A 19,937-nucleotide genomic window follows, 5' to 3' on the forward strand; every position below is an offset into this window, starting at 1 on the left:
GAGGATAATTTTCAGAGATATCCCAGGAGCATAGGATGAGAGCCTAGTGATTAGATTATCATATCCTAGGAGCATGTTGTTAGTGTTGATACTAAAAGAATGAGGCAGTGTGGAATTAGGCCCGCTTCTCTTGTAAAGAGGATAATTGGTTCAAGTCTGGTCCTAAACATTTAGATGGATAGACTGAGGGCTTTGGGTTACTAGTTTTCCAACTCTTTAAAGCCCAATGAAAAGACAGTACTTCAGTAATCAGAAGAAAAAATAATTTTACAGTCATGTTTAAGAGTGATAGAGATTTGAGGATTGGTTGGGAAGTGTAAAAAGAGTTATGGATGTTTAAAAGAACTGCTGTAGGGATTTCCCTGGTGGTCCAGTGGTTAAGACTCTGAGCTTCCAATGCAGGGGGCATGGAACTAAGATCCCACATGCCATATGGTGCAGCCAAAAAAAAAAAATTTTTTTTTTAAGTAATAAAAGGTTAAAATGGTAAATTAAAAAAATAGCTGCCATATGAAGTAAAGGGACAAGACCATAGATACACATAGCATATACATGCAAATGTATGTACAACAGTTAAGTTTTCAGTTGGAGCAAAAATCTCATATTGCCAAGATTACCTTTCTAAATCCCTTTTATACTCAGGGTGTGAGCTCTTGAAAACTCAAAACCAAAGAATTAACTTTTGGTTTCTATCGGTTTGTTATCTGCGGCCGTCTTTTTTCCAAGGGAAGTGGAAGCCAAGGTCTGATTCAGGTAGAGGGAATAAAGTAGGAGTTTTTGAAAAATGATTATTTATTTCCCTTTGCCGGACACATATGGTTGGCTTTGCTCAAATGAAGTACACTTCTCTATAGAAATACTGCTAAGGGTCAAGATCATAAATCCAGAGATTATGTGATTTTTCTTTCAGCAATCTGGATGTAGTTGCAGAAAAAGTCAGAAACTTCACTTCAGTTTGAAGATTTGTTTGTAGGACAAGTGAGACCAAAGTAAAAGGAAACAAGGAAATTGGGAGTTCTGGTAATAGAGTTGCTAAAGAAATCAACCAGGACATCTCAGACAAGTGACAACAGAAGGGCCGAAAAGATTTAGGAGAAAAGCAATAGGTAAACTGACTATGTAGTGAAAACAAGAGAACTAGTCATAAGAGTAGGAAGTTGTGCCCAACATTTGGATGTATGAATTAAAGATTTCAGAGCTAGATATATAAATTACCAGTTAACATCATAATAGGAATGAGAGGCATTCTCAGTAAAATCAGCAACAAAACAGGGGTATTTACCATTACTATTATTTTTTAATATTGTTCTGGAAGTCTTAAACAATGCATTGAACCATGAAGCAGAAATGAGAGCTACAACTGTTGGAAAAGAGAAAATGAAGCTATTATTTGAATATAGTATTGTCTTATACTGAAAAAAAAATCAAACAAAAGCTGTTAGATTTAAAAATATAAATAAATGAATAAATAAAATAGAGTAAAACCAAGTGGCTGAATATAAGAGAAAATTCAAATATCAATGGCTTTCTCTCATATCAGCAGGAAGGAGACAAAGACAAAAAAGATCCAGCATACATGTAGTAGTAAACTAAATCAAACTAAGTATTTTAGACAGGAATGTAGAATAATGTCAGGTGCTCTTTTGAGCAAATGCTAATAGCTCTAAAATAGGTAAGCTGAAATGTTCTTTAACTTACCTAGTTGTTCGTATCATATTCTTCAAAAGAACTAGAAGTTTACATGTTCTAAAACTTTTCCTATTTAAGATGTTTGTATCTAGAGTTGCAAATCAAAATAAATCATTATACAGCTCAGAAATTTATATTATAAACTGCTAGTGTCATCTTTTTTAAACATAACTGCCACTTGTAATTATCTTCTTGAAGTTCCTTTGGAAGGACTAAGAAGTCAAAGCCAGTTTGAAGAGATGAGATCAAGCTACATTAGAGAGCTCATCAAGGCAATTGGTTTGAGGCAAAAAGGAGTTGTCCCTAGCTCACAGCGTTTCTACCAACTTACGAAACTTCTTGATAACTTGCATGATGTAAGTATATTGTTTTCTAGAATATTAATGATTATTTTCTGAATTACATCTATAACTTCTTAAATGTGAAATATAAATTTTACTTCATTTGTTTTCTTCAAATTTATATTTGTACTTACATTTTAAAAACCTGCATCATACTGCTCAGAATTTATATTATGCTTTTTACATTTTCAATGTAGATCACCCAAATACCCTTTTACTAGTATTTGTATAATTTGAGAGTAATTTAATGGTTGATAGGAATTGTGATATATTTTTCTGAATATGCTCTCAAATGTTTTTGTCTTAAGCTAGAAAAGATTTTATGTATACAGGAAAAGCAAAGATATGGTTGTGGAGAATAAGACTCCTACTATTTTGGATGGAGTTATAAGTCAGTAACAATGCTAATGGACAATCTGGCAGCATGTAGCAGTAGTTAAAGTTTGTGTGCTTTTCAAATTCCCACTTTTTAGGACTTATCTTAAATAAATAATTAGACAAGTATTTAAGATATGTATGCATCATTCCCTATACAAGAGGAAAAAAACCCTAGAAATACCTGACACCAAAACTGGGTAAATAAAATAAGATATATGGGGTTAGTCGAGACATATTGCATACAAGCTTTTATCACTACTGTGTTCAGAAACCACACTAAAATAACAACAAAGCATAAAAAAACTCTCTACTCACCAGGTCAAATTTGAGGCCTCACTGCTGAATATGAACTGACAGCCAAGATTGTTAGCGATTTAGATAAAGCCTCTAAAATGTAAGGCAGAGAGCAAAATAAACAGGAAAAAATATAACTTAAAGGAAAAAGCAAGAGTGCAGAAAATAGAAGAAAGCTTCAAAAAATTAAGATATTCAGAGAAATAAGAATGATGTTGCATCCATGAAACAAGAATAGAAAACATTTTAAAAGGAACATTTAGCAAGAAAACACTTTTGGATAATTAAAGAAGAGCAGAAATTAAAAATTCAATATAAATATAAAACTCAGGAAATATAAATCTCAGGAAAACCCAGAAAAATATAACAAAAGAGATAAAGATATGAAAAAGTAGAGAGATAGCAAATTTAGGGGATTAATCCATGGGGTTCCATTCTCCAGTTAGTAGTAATTTCCAGAAGAAAGAAGAGAGAAAATCAAGGTGAGGAAATTATGTGAGAAATCATAAAAGAAAAGTTGCTAGAACTGAAGGATATGAGTTTTCTGAGTGTAAGGGCCCAGTATACAGGCACAGCACAACTGAACCAAGGCACATTGTAAAATTTCAGCATACCTGGAATAAAGAGGGTATCATAAAATATACCAATGAAAAAAGAAATAAGTCACATCAAATCATCAGGATTCAGAATGATGTTAGACTTCTCAATAGCAGTACTGGAACCCAGAAAACAATGGAGCAATACCTTCAGAATTTTCAAGGAAAGAAAAATCTTCAACAAGTTTTTTTACCAGCCAAACCATCAAACAAATATGATGGCATCATAAAAGTATTTTCAGACTTGCAAGATCTCATAGAGATTACCTCAAATACAAACTTTCTCAAGGGCACCTGCAGGATTTCTTAAAACAAAACACTGGAGTAAGCCAAAGTAGAAGATTCAACCCAAGAGAGATGCAAAGGGCTGTCCCAGCACACTAACTAATGAAGAGGATTTCAGGACACTAATACCAAGAAAAAAATGGAACTGCGCTATTACCAATTGCATGAACATATTGAAGTGAGTCTTTACAATTCTGTTAGAAAATTTGCCTATGGCTTTGTGATATAGAAAAAACAAAGGAACAGAAACATAAGGTGATTAGCCCTAGCAAAATTAAAGTAAGTCATATAACAAAGAAAATGTAATCCAGTAGGAAACAAAAATCTTTGTAATATAAATGTTAGATATCGATTTAGCCAAAAATTGAGATATAACTATATAGAGAATGGAGAGAAGAGAAAGTGTGTGTAGTTGAGGAGGGGGGTATATAGTACAAGAGAGCTAAATACTCATTTAATAGAAACTTAATAATGTAAACTTTGGAAAATAAAATTTATTAGAAATACACAGATAAATATCAAATGACACAGGCTAAAGAAGTTTAAAGTGGTTATATCTGTGTTGTTGCTGCTGTTGCTTTTGTTGGTATAGGTCTTCCAGTACTAGCTGACTTTCAAAATTATGTACATGAATTACTTTGACAAAATTAAAATTAGATTAAAATGGATTATGCTGGGTTGTTTGTACTGAAATAGAAGAGTCTATATATTGTCTATATGTTGTTATATGAAAAAGCTGGATTAAGGAATAGACTATAAAATAATTTCATTTATGGAAATATATATGCATGTGTGTATATTATGTGTATACCTGAGTATGTATTAAAAAAAAACCCTTGAAATATACCAAAATGTTCACACTGGTTATCCTGTGGGATTACAGAATACTTTCATTTCTTTAAATCTTTCTATATATTAGGATATTTTGTCATGAGTATGTAATATTTTACATATTATGCTAGAAAGTGGAGGGAGATGTTTTCAGTTCGGTAAGAAAAAAACATCTTAAGTATTTCTATTATTAAAAAAATAAGCTGCCATGTTTGTATAGTATATGAATATATTATTTTTCTTACATGTTTCTTATCCATTTGTTAAACCAACAGCTTGTCAAACAACTTCATCTGTACTGCTTGAATACATTTATCCAGTCCCGGGCACTGAGTGTTGAATTTCCAGAAATGATGTCTGAGGTTATTGCTGCACAATTACCCAAGATCTTGGCAGGGATGGTGAAACCTCTTCTCTTTCATAAAAAGTGAATGCCGTTTTTATCTTTAAAAAATTAAATTTTGTCTGTTTTTGTTTTGGTCAGGATTATGAGGTCTCGAGTTTTTACAATGTTCTTCTCAAAGCCTTACATTTATAACATATCGTACTGTGTAAATTTCAGATAAAAGTTGTGAGGTTTAATTGATTTCCTCTATAAAGCATAATTTGAATTTTTAGTGTTTTCGTGTACCCATATTTTCTTTTAGAGTTTACAAGATTGAAAAAGTATTAGGTTGATTGTTAAAGTTAATCTTATTCATATCATTTCATACCATTTAGGTGAGATTTTTAACTTTCACATATAACAAATCTTCTACCATAGAGAAAAAAAAATCTTATACATAAAAATAAAAAGTTATTATATGTTCTTTCTATATAGCTCCCTTTGGTTCCCTAATTATATTTACAAAAATGAAACCTTAAAATGGTATGCAAAATTCTGTCTATATGAGTGTGTATACATTTTCATGAGAAGGAAATTTATAACCTTAATCAGATTCTCCGAAGTGTTTTTAATGCAAAAAATATACAGAAAAAGAGTTTAAAATTCTTGAAATAGATTGATGCTCCTCAAACTAGGATAACCAGCTTATATGTTAAGACTGTTTCCCAGATTGGAAACACAAATCTCTAAGAAAGTTATTAAGGAGAGCCATAGCATTATGACAACAGCATTATGGGTTTTGTAGTATTTCACTAATCTTTTTTTGGGAATTGTCCTGTAATAAGGTATTCTGTATCGAAATAGGAAGTTGGAAGTCAGAGAGTCTGTGGCCTAACTCCACTCCTTACATCTAGGGCGTGTGGAAAGTCACTTAACCTTACTGAGTCTCACCGTTAATATTGGTGTAATAATAACTTTCCAGTAGAATGTTCCTTTCGGTGAGAGCTTCTTATTCACTTCTCAACTCAAAGAAGAAAGGAAGGCAGGCAAGCAGCGAGGGAGGAAAGGTGGGAAGAAAAAAAAAGGAGGGAAGTAAAAAAAAGAGAGAAATATTACTCTCTTTCTCCACTCAGTAGGACATATTGGACAAATCACAGTTAAAAAATTTTGAGTGTCTCTGATCCAATCTAAGAGATATTTCAGGAAACACTAGAAACTGGCTGAAAATAATACAGCCAATTACAATAACTAGAAAACCCACCATTCACTTTGTTATATGAGCTGAAAATAACCCTTTAGGAGACAAACAAGAGTTCTTTTCTGAGGTGTCACTGGAGATCCATTAAAAAAAATAAAATACACACACACATACATAAAACAGGAAGAACCACTGGTAAAAATCAAAACCTATAACTTTTTTTTCCTGGATAAAATAATTTATACCAATTTTAAGCATATATATATATAATTTTTAACAGCTTGGAGAAACTAGTAGACAATTCTTTTTTGAAATTTCTTTAAAATTGGATGTTACCTTACAAATAAAATATTCTACCTTATGCAGATTAATAGTTGTTAATGAGAAAATCAAAGAAACTCTGAAAACAATATAGAAAACATTTACTGAAGAGTCTGATTTCTTAATGCATTTTTAAATTACCCATTCCCTTCAACTGATAAATACTTGCAGTTTACCAAGGGAAAGTAATATAGAATAATCTTAATGAATAGTAATATGACCCCCAAAACAAAATAGTGATTTCATCTGATCAAAAAAATTGGCATGATAATCTTACCATAACTGTTTCTTGCCAATAACTTCTTCAATTTTCAAAATGAATTAACTATAGAGTATGTGTAAACAGTGACTCCTCATAAGGGATGTGAAATAGGGATTAAAACAAGTTCCAACCAGGGCCCTTGGCTTGGGTTCTTTAGGTCCATGTGGCAAATAGATAATATACAAATTTTATAATGCTTGGTTATAACTTTCAATAAGAGTTTAACCCAAGAATTCCCAATAGTCTTAACATTAGTATAAAAATGGTCTGTTCCTTAGTATGTCTATCTACATGTCTTTTTCTGTGACTACATATGTATTATAATAGACTGTGGACTGCTCTTTAGTCCTTCAAAGTCTTAAACACACAGACTCATTCTGTCTCCATTCTCCAAGCCAAAGTTATTTTCCTAAAAAGATCTAATTTTGCCATTACCTCACGTGAAAATGTTCACTGACTTCCAGTCACCTACTGCAGTGCTTCTCAACTATAGCTGCACATTACGGTCTCCAGGGGAGATTTTTAACAATACCCTTTCCTGGGCTCCATCCTCAGAGATTATATTTTATATTCTAATTGGTCCACTCTTCTTATTAATGCAGGCACATGATAGTCACTCTGAAATGGTGTTGAAGCATCAATTTCTGTAACTTTACTCTCTTTATTTTCCTCTGTAATACATTCATCTTATGTTCTAGCCACACAAATCTTTTTACCACCAATCTTCTGCCTTAATTTCCCCCCTTTGATACCAGTCCTATCTCAACCTTCAAGACTCAGCCAAACATTACTTCTGTCGCGTGTTCCCTGCATCTTCCAGATAGTGACTTGTTTCCTCCTAAGAATCTGCATGTATTTTTTGCACATCTGGATCACAATACTGGGTTATTCTGTATTGTTACTCTACTACTAGTCTGAGAGCCACTTTGAGATAGGACAATAGCGTTCCTCGGCTGGGAGTTGAATGACGTGTTCTCTGGGTTTGGTATCGCCATGGATCTCTCTTTCTTTTGTTACATCAGGGCATATTTCTGTACACATGGCTTTATTATGTTCTCTTCCCATGCTCCCTAACTTCATCTCTTAAAATTTTCCAACTTTCCTTCCTACTTTGTGAGCTCTCTCCTTGTACTGACTATAACATAGGAGAATATAAGTACATTATTTATTTATTAAGAACACAATTTATGCTCCTTGTTCTAAATTTTAAAACGGAATGGCGTATTAGTTCCCTCCCTAAGAAAAATTCCACAAACACAATTGTTTCTTATATTTAAGTAGCCCTAAATTGTTTTGTATTTTAAACCTCAGTATACAAAAGTTTCTCATCTCTGATTTCATTCAATAAATATTTATTGAGTGCCTGCTGTTAGCACAAGAAAACCTAGATGTCTAAATACTAGGATTTAATATTTCAGGTTAAGGTTTAAAAAATGAAAGAAAGCTTTTGGAAAAGAACATGACATCACCAAATGGAAAATATCTAGCCTCTAAATCTTTTTCTCTACAAATTCCTGCCAACTAATGTCTCCATTGCTATGTAGTAGCCATAACCTTTATCTTAATTTTATAGGTCATGTTCTTTCTGGTGGCTCTAAAGTGAAAGTAAATCATAAGAAGACAGGTTATATATCAGAAAATACTTGAAGGGTACTGAAATAGATTATTGAGTTAATAAAAATATTTCTCTTAAAAAGGTTTGAGAAGCCATTTGAGTCTGAAGCAATTATACCTCCAGTGTCAGTTGTTACGTAACAATTGTGTTTTTATTAAAAAACATGGCAATTTTATATTGGGCAGTACTATTATTTTTCACATTTAACATTAAAATAATTTGTTGCAAACACAGATAATATGCAAATACAGTGGTCAATATGTTTTCTACAAAAACAATGCCTTTCAAATAGCCATACCGGGTCAACCTGTAACTTCTAAATTATCTACAGCTACAGTGATATATTTGACAATGAGTACCGTGTAGAGAGCTGAAACAGGCCTGCACTCCATTTCTCTGCCATTTAGTACCTGGATGAGCTTGAGCAAGTCATTAACCTCTCTGATTAAACCTGCCTTGCTAATTGTTTTGTGGTTAATGGAAATGAAAATGAAAAAGTGTGCAGGTGTTCAGAAATAGTAACTGCTATTATTATGTTTTCATTAAGCCATACTTCTGGTTATGATTTTATCAAATTAATCTGGTATATTCTATAGTGAAGCCAAGGAATCTAGAAAATGAAGTTGCTTTATTGCTATCTGTATGTACATATGAATATTTAATATATTTGATTTGAAATTAGAGCTCAAAATTAGAGCTCTTCAATTAATTTCTTCCTCTGAAAAAAATATACTCTTTTGAGTGAGGCCTGCTTAATCAAAAATCTAAAGAGCCTATCGCCCTTTGATTATAATATTAAGAGTAATAGTACTGATTTTGACCTTTTTAAAAAAGTATTTCTTTAAAATATAGAGAGCTTGACTAAAACACAGCCCTTCCAAAAATCTATGCTATATACTACATGGTTAGATTATTTTTACTATGGTACTAACTCTTCAAAAAGGAACAATGGGCCTAGAAATCATGATAAAGTCATCAAATCCCAAAATAACTTTCTATCCTTAAGACTATGGTATAAAATTCCCAGGAGAGATCTTTATATCTGCCTTGACCTTGCATTCCTTTGGTGAGATAGCTATTAAATTTCTGGAGTTTTTTCTGTGAATACCTGAGCAATTTCTCTCATGTACATTTACCCTTTACACACCAGATTTCAGGATAGAATATGAATCCTTTTAAGTATCTTTACAATCTCCAGAGCATTATGTATAAGCACTCAAAATTTTTTTTTTAAAATTTGTTTTTAAATTTAAAGATACCTCATTTTTATACTCAAGAATTCAACAACCATGTCTCTACTGATAAAGTTAAATGGACAAGCAGACAACCCAAGAAAGGGCGTAACTATCTTTTCCTCAAAGTATGCCTTTTAAATGCCCATTGGATAGGGGGAATTTTCACATCTCAAATTTTACAGGAAATACATAGGCAGAAAATCTTACAAGTTTGCCAAGTCCTAAATTGCTTATCCACACTAGACTAAATCATGTAATGATTTTAATGAAGAGAAAATTGCTTGATTTCTGTGGTTTCGCTGTATTTTCCTTACTCAATGTTTAGTGGAAAGACAGTCTCTGTCTCCATCTAGCATCCATTATCTATTTAATGTACCATTATTCCATACTCCCTGGTCCTTATCAAATCCAAAAATTGAATAAAAAGCAGTAAAATAAATGACTACTTACTTCATATTATGGAATCCAATCCAGCCTGGCTTGGTCTACATCCATAGTATGAATCAAGAATGTGAACTGGGCCAAGATAATTGCATTCAGGTTGGATCACATCCCCATATAAGTTCAGGAAAAGTCCCTACAGACCTTCAGTTACTTGGGGCCAATAAAACCTGTACCTCCAGAGTTAGGCATGAAACAGGGTGGCTTAAAAATTTGAAAAAAAAAAAAGTCAAGAGTAGTGTTCTTTAATTATTTTAATAATTAATTTCTTTAATTAATTACTTTAATAATTATTAATTTTCTTTAATAATTCCTCCCTGTCATTAGAGAAGATTTGAGTATTTGGAGGACATTGATGATAAGTTAAATAGCAGCAGTTCATAGTAGCAGTGATTTAACATGTACATTACCTAAGTATCCTATAGCCAGAGCAAAGACAAATACAAAGGGATCTACTCCTCTTCTTGGAGTTGGTCACATTCCAAGGCATTGCTCCGGGCACTTGCCTGGAGGCTGCGCCTAGGCTTGTCCACAGCCCTGTGCAGCTGTGGAGTTTGGAAGAGTATTACAGGACTGCTGGATTAGTCCCAAAATGTCAACCTCATTTTCAGTTTACTGGCTCTTGTTGCTTTATGTCATGCTGACCTTACTGTTAAACACGTGTTTGTTTGCTTTCTTTCCACTCACGGAGAGAAGGGGAAAGGATTACTTTTAGCTGGTTGAAAGCTTTAACTGACAAAAGACTTTCAGAGAAATGTGAATTAAGCAGCTAAGAAAGCTTACCCTGTCCATTGCTTTAAAGAAAATTAAATTGTTAACTGCAGTGTGACATCAGTATAACGGTCAACATTTAGATATATTTGAGCAAAATATTTAAATGGCATTGTAAATAGTTGTTAAGGCAGGCATACACTGTAGCTTATTTTCATAATCTTTTGAAATTGCTCTTAATATATCAAATCCTAATATATCCAATTTAGCAAACATAACTTATTCTAAATGAAATCTATTTAAATGTTTTCCTCTTGTCAATTATATATAAAGCTTAACATCTCTTTTTCTATGAAATTTACTTACCTGTGAGAGGTTTTTGTTGTTGTTATAAATATTTATCGAAAGGAGTGGTTTAAAACTTTTTGCCATTAGTCTTTTACTAACCCCCTCCCTCAGAAAAGCTTATATTTTAAAGTATCTCCCCACTAAACTGTATTCCTATTAAGAAATAGTTGCTTTGTTTTCTTCGTGGTTTACTATTCAAAGACATATCAGGGTTGCTGAGTAGCGTATCAATTATGTGCACACTGATTTGATGGTTTTTGTGCAGCTTTAACTTGGTAAATTAAAAACTGATTTTTAAAATATATGGTAGCAAAATAATCAATGGACATCTATCATACTAAGGGCTTTAAAATTCATGAGAAACACCAAAAGTTTTATGTACAGTTAATATAATCGTACCATATTCTCGTCAAAACAGAGATAAGCAGCTCTGCTTGTTCTCTATAGGGTAAAAATAGTATCCAAAATTTACTTAAAATGGTTAAGTCCTATATTTAATATAATTGGGGGTAGAAAGAGATTTTCACATAGCAGTCTTTAGAACTCATCACTTTAACCAATAAAAGTATCTTATGACCTGAGTATTATGTGCATTTTAACTTTTTCTGAAACATGCATAACCACAAGAAAAGTCAGGGCAAAGAGTTTTAAAAAAAGCTTTTCATTGGAATTTGGAAAAAAAAAAAAAAGAAAAAAATATAAAAGTTCCTCATATTTTCCAAGGAGTAAATATAACTTACAAAAGTGAAATGGAGAACTTCTCTAAACAGTAGCTTAAAATGTTTCCCTTGATTAGTGAGCGAAACAATAATGCTAATGATACAAAACACGGTGATTATCTACATTGATGACAATGCTAAATGTTAGAGAAATAATCACGCACTATCCAAGCATATAAAACGTAAATTATGCTCACAGGCTTGTTTTTTGCTTTTAAGAAAGATGTCCATTTTCTAATTTGAGGCTACATAGTTTAGAAAAAAAATCACTGAGCTCTAAGTTTCTGTTTAGCTGTCAATCAGTTAGGTGTCTTAACACTTAAAAAGCAGGGAGAGAAAGAGGAGAGGGGAGAATGAGAGGAGAGAGAGACAAAAAGAGAAGGAAAGAGAAAAAGAGGGAAGGGAGGGAAGAACTAAAGAGGGAAGGAAGGAAGAAAGGAAAGAAGGAAGGAAGGAAGGGGGAAGGGAGGGAGGAAAAAGGTTAGGACCAAATTATCCATTTCAACTACAAACTTTTTATTAATAGTTTACATCAACATAAAGTAGCTGACTCTCAGTTATCTATGTTAACAGAAGGGAAAAAAGCCCTGAAAACAACAACAAAAAATTGTGGGTTATTTTGCAAAGTTGAAAACTCTTACTTTAGGAGTCATTTTTAAAATTTATTTATCTTTTTTATGAGTCATTTTATTCTTCAGCAACTAGTTACAAAGCATTATTGTGTGGTATGCCAGTCATTTAACCAGATTGTGAAGATAAGCAGTGAATACATTAGACAGCAATCCTATATTCTCTGAGTTTACAGTTGGATGGGAACTAGATACAGGTAGATAGAGAGTTACAATATTGTATGTCGAATGTCATGGTAGAGGAAGTACAGGGAGCCATTGGAGCACCTAAGAGGGGCACCTAGCTTGAATTTAAGAGTGGACAAAGGCATCTTGGAAAAAGGTCTAAGCTATGATCTAAAAGTGGTTTAATAATTAGCTAAGCATGCGGAATCAGAAAATGCCAAAGGCAGGAAGAGAAGAGTATTCCAAACAGGAGGTAACAGCATATGCACAGACCTGATGGTAAGAGTGTATGGCGTGGGGGCTGACCATGAGGCTGAAGCAAACAAGGTCCACGTCATTAATGGTCTTGTACACCACGTTAAATTGTGTAGTCTTGATTCTTGTTTAAGCAGGAGAGCAGCGTAATTCAGATTGGTGTATAAGAAAACTCACCCTCACTGCAATATGGAGAAAAGAGCTGGAGATGGATAATCCTGGAGGCAGAGAGAACATTTTTTAGGAAGTTGCAGTATTCTGGCGGAAAATGATGGTCATAAACATGAAGAGTTGGAGGGCATCATCACCTCCTCCCTAGTTTTCCAGAGGTTTAAAAAAATCATAACTTAGAAGTATTGACAGAATTTATGGAAATAGGTGAAATGTGCCATATTGTTAAGCACAAGGTCAGATGCCTATTTATTCTGCTGCTGTGTTGAAATTTCAAAATTTTCATCAATAAAGACAATAAAAACTAAGTAACTTAGTTTACCAAGTTCTAGAATCCTATCTACTCAAACAATTTCTACCCCTCCACCAATATTCCCACCTTTGCATGTCTATTAAATCTCAATATCCTGGTTTTTGCACAAAGGTAAGCCTAGAACAGCTTAAGAATCAGCAAATGGGAAAGAAAGGGAAACTGTGCTGTACTAAACTAAGAAAAAATAAATACATCCTTTGTATAGATCGTTCTTCAGATGCCGTTATCCAGTATAGCTACAAAATAATACACACAAAAATGCTTAGTTCTCTGTAAGGAGTCTTGACTTCCTGATGATATCTTCTGCACAAAGACTTTTTCATGACTTCACAGAGTGTGGGGAGTTGAGGAAGGAAGGCTGGTGAGTGATAGAATGGGGAGCAAACTTGGCACATGAAAATAATATATCTACAGCTTTCAGTTTCAAAGAGCCTTATTTTGAATTACCTCATTCAGTTTCCATCAAGGACTGTTCTTCCTTTCCACTTCCACTAATCAATGACAGATAGGAAGAGAAAGATGCTGATGTGCAGGCAGTGGCAGTGGGAAGGGGTCTTCTTTCTCCCGGTCCTCACTGGCCTTGCCAGTCCCTTGCCATCCTGGTCATAAGAACCCACTGCTATCACCTCATGTTTAAGTCTCTGGCTCATAAATGCATCTGTTCTCTCTTCTCCAGTATTACAGGGTGCTGGGACTTGTCTGACTTTGTATCTTCCATTCCTTGCTGGCTGAGCCTATCCTTCTTAGGCCCAGCTGCTTTCCCAATCTGGCTTCTGTATGTGGTCACCTTGCCCCTTCAGGAGAGCCAGGGCTCACCACCTGCCTTCTAAGCCACCGTCCAGCTGGCACCATGCTGAATCCAAACTTCTCTGAGATGCTTGTAGACGTTACAGCATCGTAAAAGCCACAGTTTTCTTGGACCTCTCCTTACTTGTTTGGATGTTCTGCTGCCCATCCCACTTCCTTCAAAACTGGGACACTGTCATCTGATTTTCCTACTCTTCCTCTTCCTTCTTCTGAATCACAGAAGCCTCTCACTTCCTCTTCCTGTCTGTTGGAGTCTTCCCCTGGGTCTTTGAGTTTCCTTCATCTATTCCTAGGAACTCTTTCTGTTTGAGTCCACCTCTTAAGGAGACCTTTGAGATTTAGAAGACCATTTTTTTTTTTCCTCTTGAGAAAGTCCCATTCTCCAGACTTGTGTTGCTCTAGATTTCAAAGACCAATTGTGGAAACACAAGCTAAACGTCAACTTCCTTTAAGCATTTCTGCTGTAACAATTTGAATTCTTCTTGGAGCAACATGGCTGCTTCTAACTGACTAGGAAAAGGGTCAGGTGTCAAAAAGAAAAACACAAAGACGAATATTTTTCAATAACTATATTCTTTGGATGAGCTTTGGGAATTCACACGAAGTTTTCTGTCAAGTGGATGAGACTCTCCCTTCCCCTGTGTATGCCTAACAGCTCTGGTACTGGCTGGTGACAAAGACATAACTATAAAATCTATGGGATAATGGACTTGTAACAATATCACCACATACTTATTTTCAATCTAATGCTTTGTACTTTACCTGAAATACTTAGTACACTTATTTGCACATAGTAGATTTTTACATTTTGTTATATTGAAATTGATGAAATATTCAGTTATCCTCTTTACTCCTTGATAGTAAAACTAGTGTAATATTTGGCAAGAGATGCAGAGAATCATCATTTTCCTCTCTCAAGACCCACCCCCCTTTTGGTTCCCATTGCTTCTATCCTATTTTCAGGGCATAGTAGGGTCCTAAGTTAATACACTAGACTTACACCTTTAAAGATATTTAGCCCTTGTATACATCTTGAGTCCAGTTTCACACACCTAGCTCCTCATTTTTAAGTGGAGAAGACAATGTTTGAAATTTATCTGAGGTTTTTGCAGAGAGGGTGAGACTCTTCTTTGTATGCCTGGCACTGGTTCCCTGGTGGTGGTTAGGTGACAAATGCAAAGCCATAAAAATTAGGTGAAGTAGGCACCTAACAATATCATTACATACTTATTTTCAATCTAATGTTCAAAATTCCATCTTTGTTTTTAAACTGAAAGTGGACTTCAGAGAAAATATTTCATGATTCACATGAAAAAACCGAGCCAGTCTGCTCCATTTGACAGGTGTCTGACATTAAATTGGCTGGCAGTTTGAAGTGAATCATCTTCAAATAATATGTTCTCTTAAGAACAATTTACCACTAATTCTTATTATTCTTATTACTACTCTGTGTGATAACAAAAAATAAACATTTCTATATATGTCTTTATTAATGAATTAGAGCACCCAAAACCTCAATACGATTATATATATGCAATTATATATTATAAAATATATAAGGTGCATAAGAATCATCAGTACATTCTTCTTTACCAGTCACTTTAAATTTATAATCAACATTTCAGCCTGTACAGTAATGTACGTGACATATGGTGAGATCATGTAGGTAGTGTCCATGACTGTGTGTACATTTTAATGAAGCAAGGACTGATTCTCAGACAATTAAATTCAATCCAACTAATTGTTCATGAAGACAAAATACACTCAACTGTTTTCTAATAAGATTCGATAATGCAGTGTTTTGGTTACTCACAATGGTAAAGTAAAAGGTTTGATATTTATTATACAAATATTATCTATCTTCATACGAAATTTAATGCACTTAACGTTAAAGTGAAAAAGAATGTAATCTGATTGTTAACAAAGTATTTCAGACAATTACTGTGCATTTGGCTTCATTACTATGAATATCATTTAATATAGCACTGGAAATATGCAAATATTCTCCTTTGGTAAATAAGTGCCTAGAGTATATAAGGAACTGTACTAAGCCTTTTGCAACACAAAGAGTAGAACAGATTTCTTGCTTTTAAGTTCCAGAAGTTAAGGTGCCAGATGCTGTTTGAAAAATCGACATACTTCTTTCTTATTCAGTCACCTATATTTGGAGTAGACTTGGAGAAACAAAATAGTTTTATTGAATTATTTGTCCATGAACATGTTCCTATAACATAAAAAAAGATTTCATTTATTCTCTTTTAACACTGTATTTTCAGTTTTAAAATTAAACATATCCCCATATTCAGATTTACAAACTTAAATGATGTTGAGAAACTTCCTATTTGTCTATAAAACCATATGCTATATTTTTATAAATATGTGATTTTTGTAGTTGAAGTTTTTCTAACTTACATTTAAGTTAACTATTTAATGAATAAAGAGAAAACATGGTAAATGGCCATGAGTGTAAATGCATGTGGCACTCTATTCTCTGGTGTCAGAGTCACTATAACAAGCTAAAGAGTATGTATATCACTCAACCTACTTTTTAAAAGCAACGTTTTATTTAAATGGTAGAATATTATATTACCTGATCAGATGAGGTCAAATTTCATCTTATAAATGATCTATTTCAAACAAATAGAATACTTTAACTTTATAAAATGCAGAGATCTGTCATCAGTTATTTGTGAGCAGTTTAGAATTCGTAAGTTTAAACAACTATGAAAAAACAAACTTTTTATTCTGAATTAAATCAACTGCCCATAATTATGCTGTGATGAGAAGTAGTTTACCATAGTATTGAAGAGCACATGTTCCAGAGCCAGACACTCTCAGTCTGATTCCAGGCTGCACCATTTGCCAACTACTTCATGTCTCTGCTTCAGTTTCCTTATTGTAAAACGGGCACAGTATTGTATCTCTCTCATAGGATGTTATGAGGATTAAATGAGTTAGTATAAATAAAGTACTTGGAGTAGTGCCTGGCATGGTATGCACTGTCTAGGTGTTTTGTCCAACTTAAATGGCTTTTTCTTTAATAGACAGATGATTAAGAGTACAGAGGACATTTAGATTTTTATCTTACGTAAACTCAACAACAGTAATTTTTAAGGTCATGTGAAATTCAGTAGTGTGGTACTCATCAAAGTAAATTTTTTCAGCAAATGAGATTAAGGATGGACTCTTACAAGTGAAATGTGATCAGATAATAGATCAATAAAATTATCAGTCTAAGTAGCCACAATTCTTCAATTCTCGTACCTGAGACAGTTTCCCATATGAGGCAGATTGGACTAATCAAATCTATATTATTTTTGTAGAACCAGACTAACAGCTTCTTTTTCTCTCCCCAATAAATAATTTTCCCCAATAAGTAGGAAAAGAAAAGAACTTCTGAATCTCTTACATATGCTTAATAAAACAATAATATTAGAAAATCTATTCATAAAATAGCTAAGTTTAGCTTTAACTTAAAATCTAAAATTTTATTCTTTCAGCATTAAAGGACTTCAGTATTGCTTACATCTCAAAAATTACTATGGAACAAAAAAGTAAGGACCTTATTTTGTGTAGTCCTTGTTCTGTCACATGAAGAACATCCTCAAAATTTTAAATATTCCATTTTTTTCCAAATAACACCTGAGTCAGATTTGTGAAAGAAATATGTTTAAAAGGGGAATAAAATAAAATCCAACATTAACCATTTTTTACCATTGTATGTAGTAAGGTAGGTAGTGTATTTCGTGACCTGCCTAGTGTATTTTATTTTTCTTCCTATGGGAGAAGCCAGCTATCATTTATTTTCATTGATTTTTCACATTTTAAGATCATAAAACCAGGATGCATCTTATAATTCATGCTATCTTACAATGCCATTGGCCAAGTTGAAGTCATACACAGTTGTGTGAAAACCTTCCCTTGACACCTCCTCATAAAGTCAGAAAACATCCCTAGCATCGATGAAATATGGTATGAGTATATATACAATTCTTCATTCATAGAATCCCACTGCTTCTACTTCTTTTAATCTGTGTTGATATCAGTTCCTATTTATTTAGACCAGTAATCAATATGCATTCAATAAAAGCAGTTTTTTTAGCTGCTACTTATTTGAGTCACTACTATGCACCAGGTCTTGCACTAGGGAGGAGCTTTACATATATTATCTCTAGCTCTTACTGTAATCTTTGCAAGCTAAATATTATGAGTTCCATTTTACAGAAGAGAAAATAGAGGTTCAGAGTAGTTCAGTAAATTTGAAAAACAATTTCTTGCACTATTGCTCTTCCAAAAAGAAAAGGAGATTCTGTCACATTTTTCCAAATTAAATTAATTTTCCTGGCATACATATTAAATCTTTTGATTTAATTTGAGAAATTTGAGTTTTTATTTTAGAAATGAAGAAACTTTAAAAATCCTTATTAATAGATGTGCTGCTGTCTGTTTAAGCCTCATGAATGTGAATTGGCTTTGGCATTCTTAACAGAACTATAAAAAGCTTCTGGGGGAAAAGCATCAATTTTTCTGGGGAAACCAAAATAAAAATAGCACTAATTTCCCAACATTATAACCCCTGCTAAGGAATACATTAAATATCATAAGAAACTCCACTCCTCCCCTACTAAATTTATGGCTAAAGATTTGAATCTGATTTAATTACTGAAAAATAATGTATGTATGTATGAGTGTGTGTGTGTGTGTGTATATATATATATATATATATATATATATATAAAAGCCTTTATATATATATATATATATATATATATATATCTTAAAGAAAATACACCTTAAAATCTTACTCAAAGTGAAATTAGTGAGTATTATATAAAGTATATATTCTTGAAAGTCAAAGTTTCTCTGATCTGTAGTCTCAGGGTGGCTCCAAGTGCCTTGGCAAGGAGTGTTTTTTAATGGTTGGAATTTTGAGGATAAATTCACATTCTCAATATTTCCATTATTATATTTACTAAATGGTTCTGATAAAATCAATGCCTTAGTGCCTATCCTATTTCAAATATCTTTATGTTTTAATCCTTATGTACCAGAAAGTTTAGGTAAATAATCATCTACTCCTTATTTAAAAGTAAGATAGATATAGACACAAAATATTTCTGTTGAAAAATATTTAAAGTTGGACCATGTGCTAGGCAAAGAGGAAAAAAATGTGGTAAATACAAAATTATTCATAGAATTCACATTTAAATTCTGAAATTAATTCTTCCTTAATTTATTAAGACAGTTTTAGCAGAACTACACAATGGAATTGTTTCCTTTAAATAAGATTTAAATCAGACCAACCTGGATGATATAGAATAGATGAAATGTTTTTACTTGTCAGATTTATTTTGATCTTCACAAATCTTACACATTTCCTAATAACAACAATGATTTAAAGATGTACTGTTGGGCTTCCCTGGTGGCGCAGTGGTTGAGAGTCCGCCTGCCGATGCAGGAGACGCGGGTTCGTTCCCCAGTCCGGGAAGATCCCACATGCTGCGGAGCGGCTGGGCCCGTGAGCCATGGCCGCTGAGCCTGCGCGTCTGGAGCCTGTGCTCCACAACGGGAGAGGCCACAACAGTGACAGGCCCGCGTACCGCAAAAATAAATAAATAAAATAAAGATGTACTGTTCTTGCTGAAACATTACAGAGTTATGAATAATTTATCAAAGGAAAGAATAATTTTAAGAATTCTGAGCGTCAAAAAACTGTTAGATTTTTGTGAAATTTTTTATAATTTACCAACAAACCATTATTACAGTTATTCAAGTTCCTAAATGGCATTTAAATTACTGAAATTATGCATAGTAAGAAAAACATATTATCTAAATTCCCACAACATGTGAGAAAATATAGAAAAGGGGGAAAATCTATAAATTATGCAACAAAATTTAAGCTGAGGGGAGAATTACTATGTGATATTCACATTAATTGAGTCAGATTATTTGCACCTAGCTTGGTCAAATTTCTGAATTCTGGTGGAAGTATATTTGTTTATTTGTTA

General features: G+C 33.3%; 1 protein-coding gene across 1 annotated transcript in view; it reads left to right on the forward strand.

The window, feature by feature from the left end:
• The window catches only part of PGR (progesterone receptor), a 99,239-nt gene extending 94,394 nt beyond the window's left edge, over nucleotides 1-4,845 (forward strand). The window contains exons 8-9 of the mRNA XM_024760349.1: nucleotides 1,888-2,045; nucleotides 4,690-4,845. Of these exons, the coding sequence (XP_024616117.1) occupies nucleotides 1,888-2,045; nucleotides 4,690-4,845 (314 nt within the window). The remainder of the gene's footprint in view (nucleotides 1-1,887; nucleotides 2,046-4,689) is intronic.
• The last annotated feature ends 15,092 nt before the right edge of the window (nucleotides 4,846-19,937 follow it).

The sequence above is a fragment of the Neophocaena asiaeorientalis genome, unplaced genomic scaffold (genome assembly GCF_003031525.2).
Source record: "Neophocaena asiaeorientalis asiaeorientalis breed wild unplaced genomic scaffold, Neophocaena_asiaeorientalis_V1.1 scaffold601, whole genome shotgun sequence".
Classification (NCBI taxonomy): domain Eukaryota; kingdom Metazoa; phylum Chordata; class Mammalia; order Artiodactyla; family Phocoenidae; genus Neophocaena; species Neophocaena asiaeorientalis.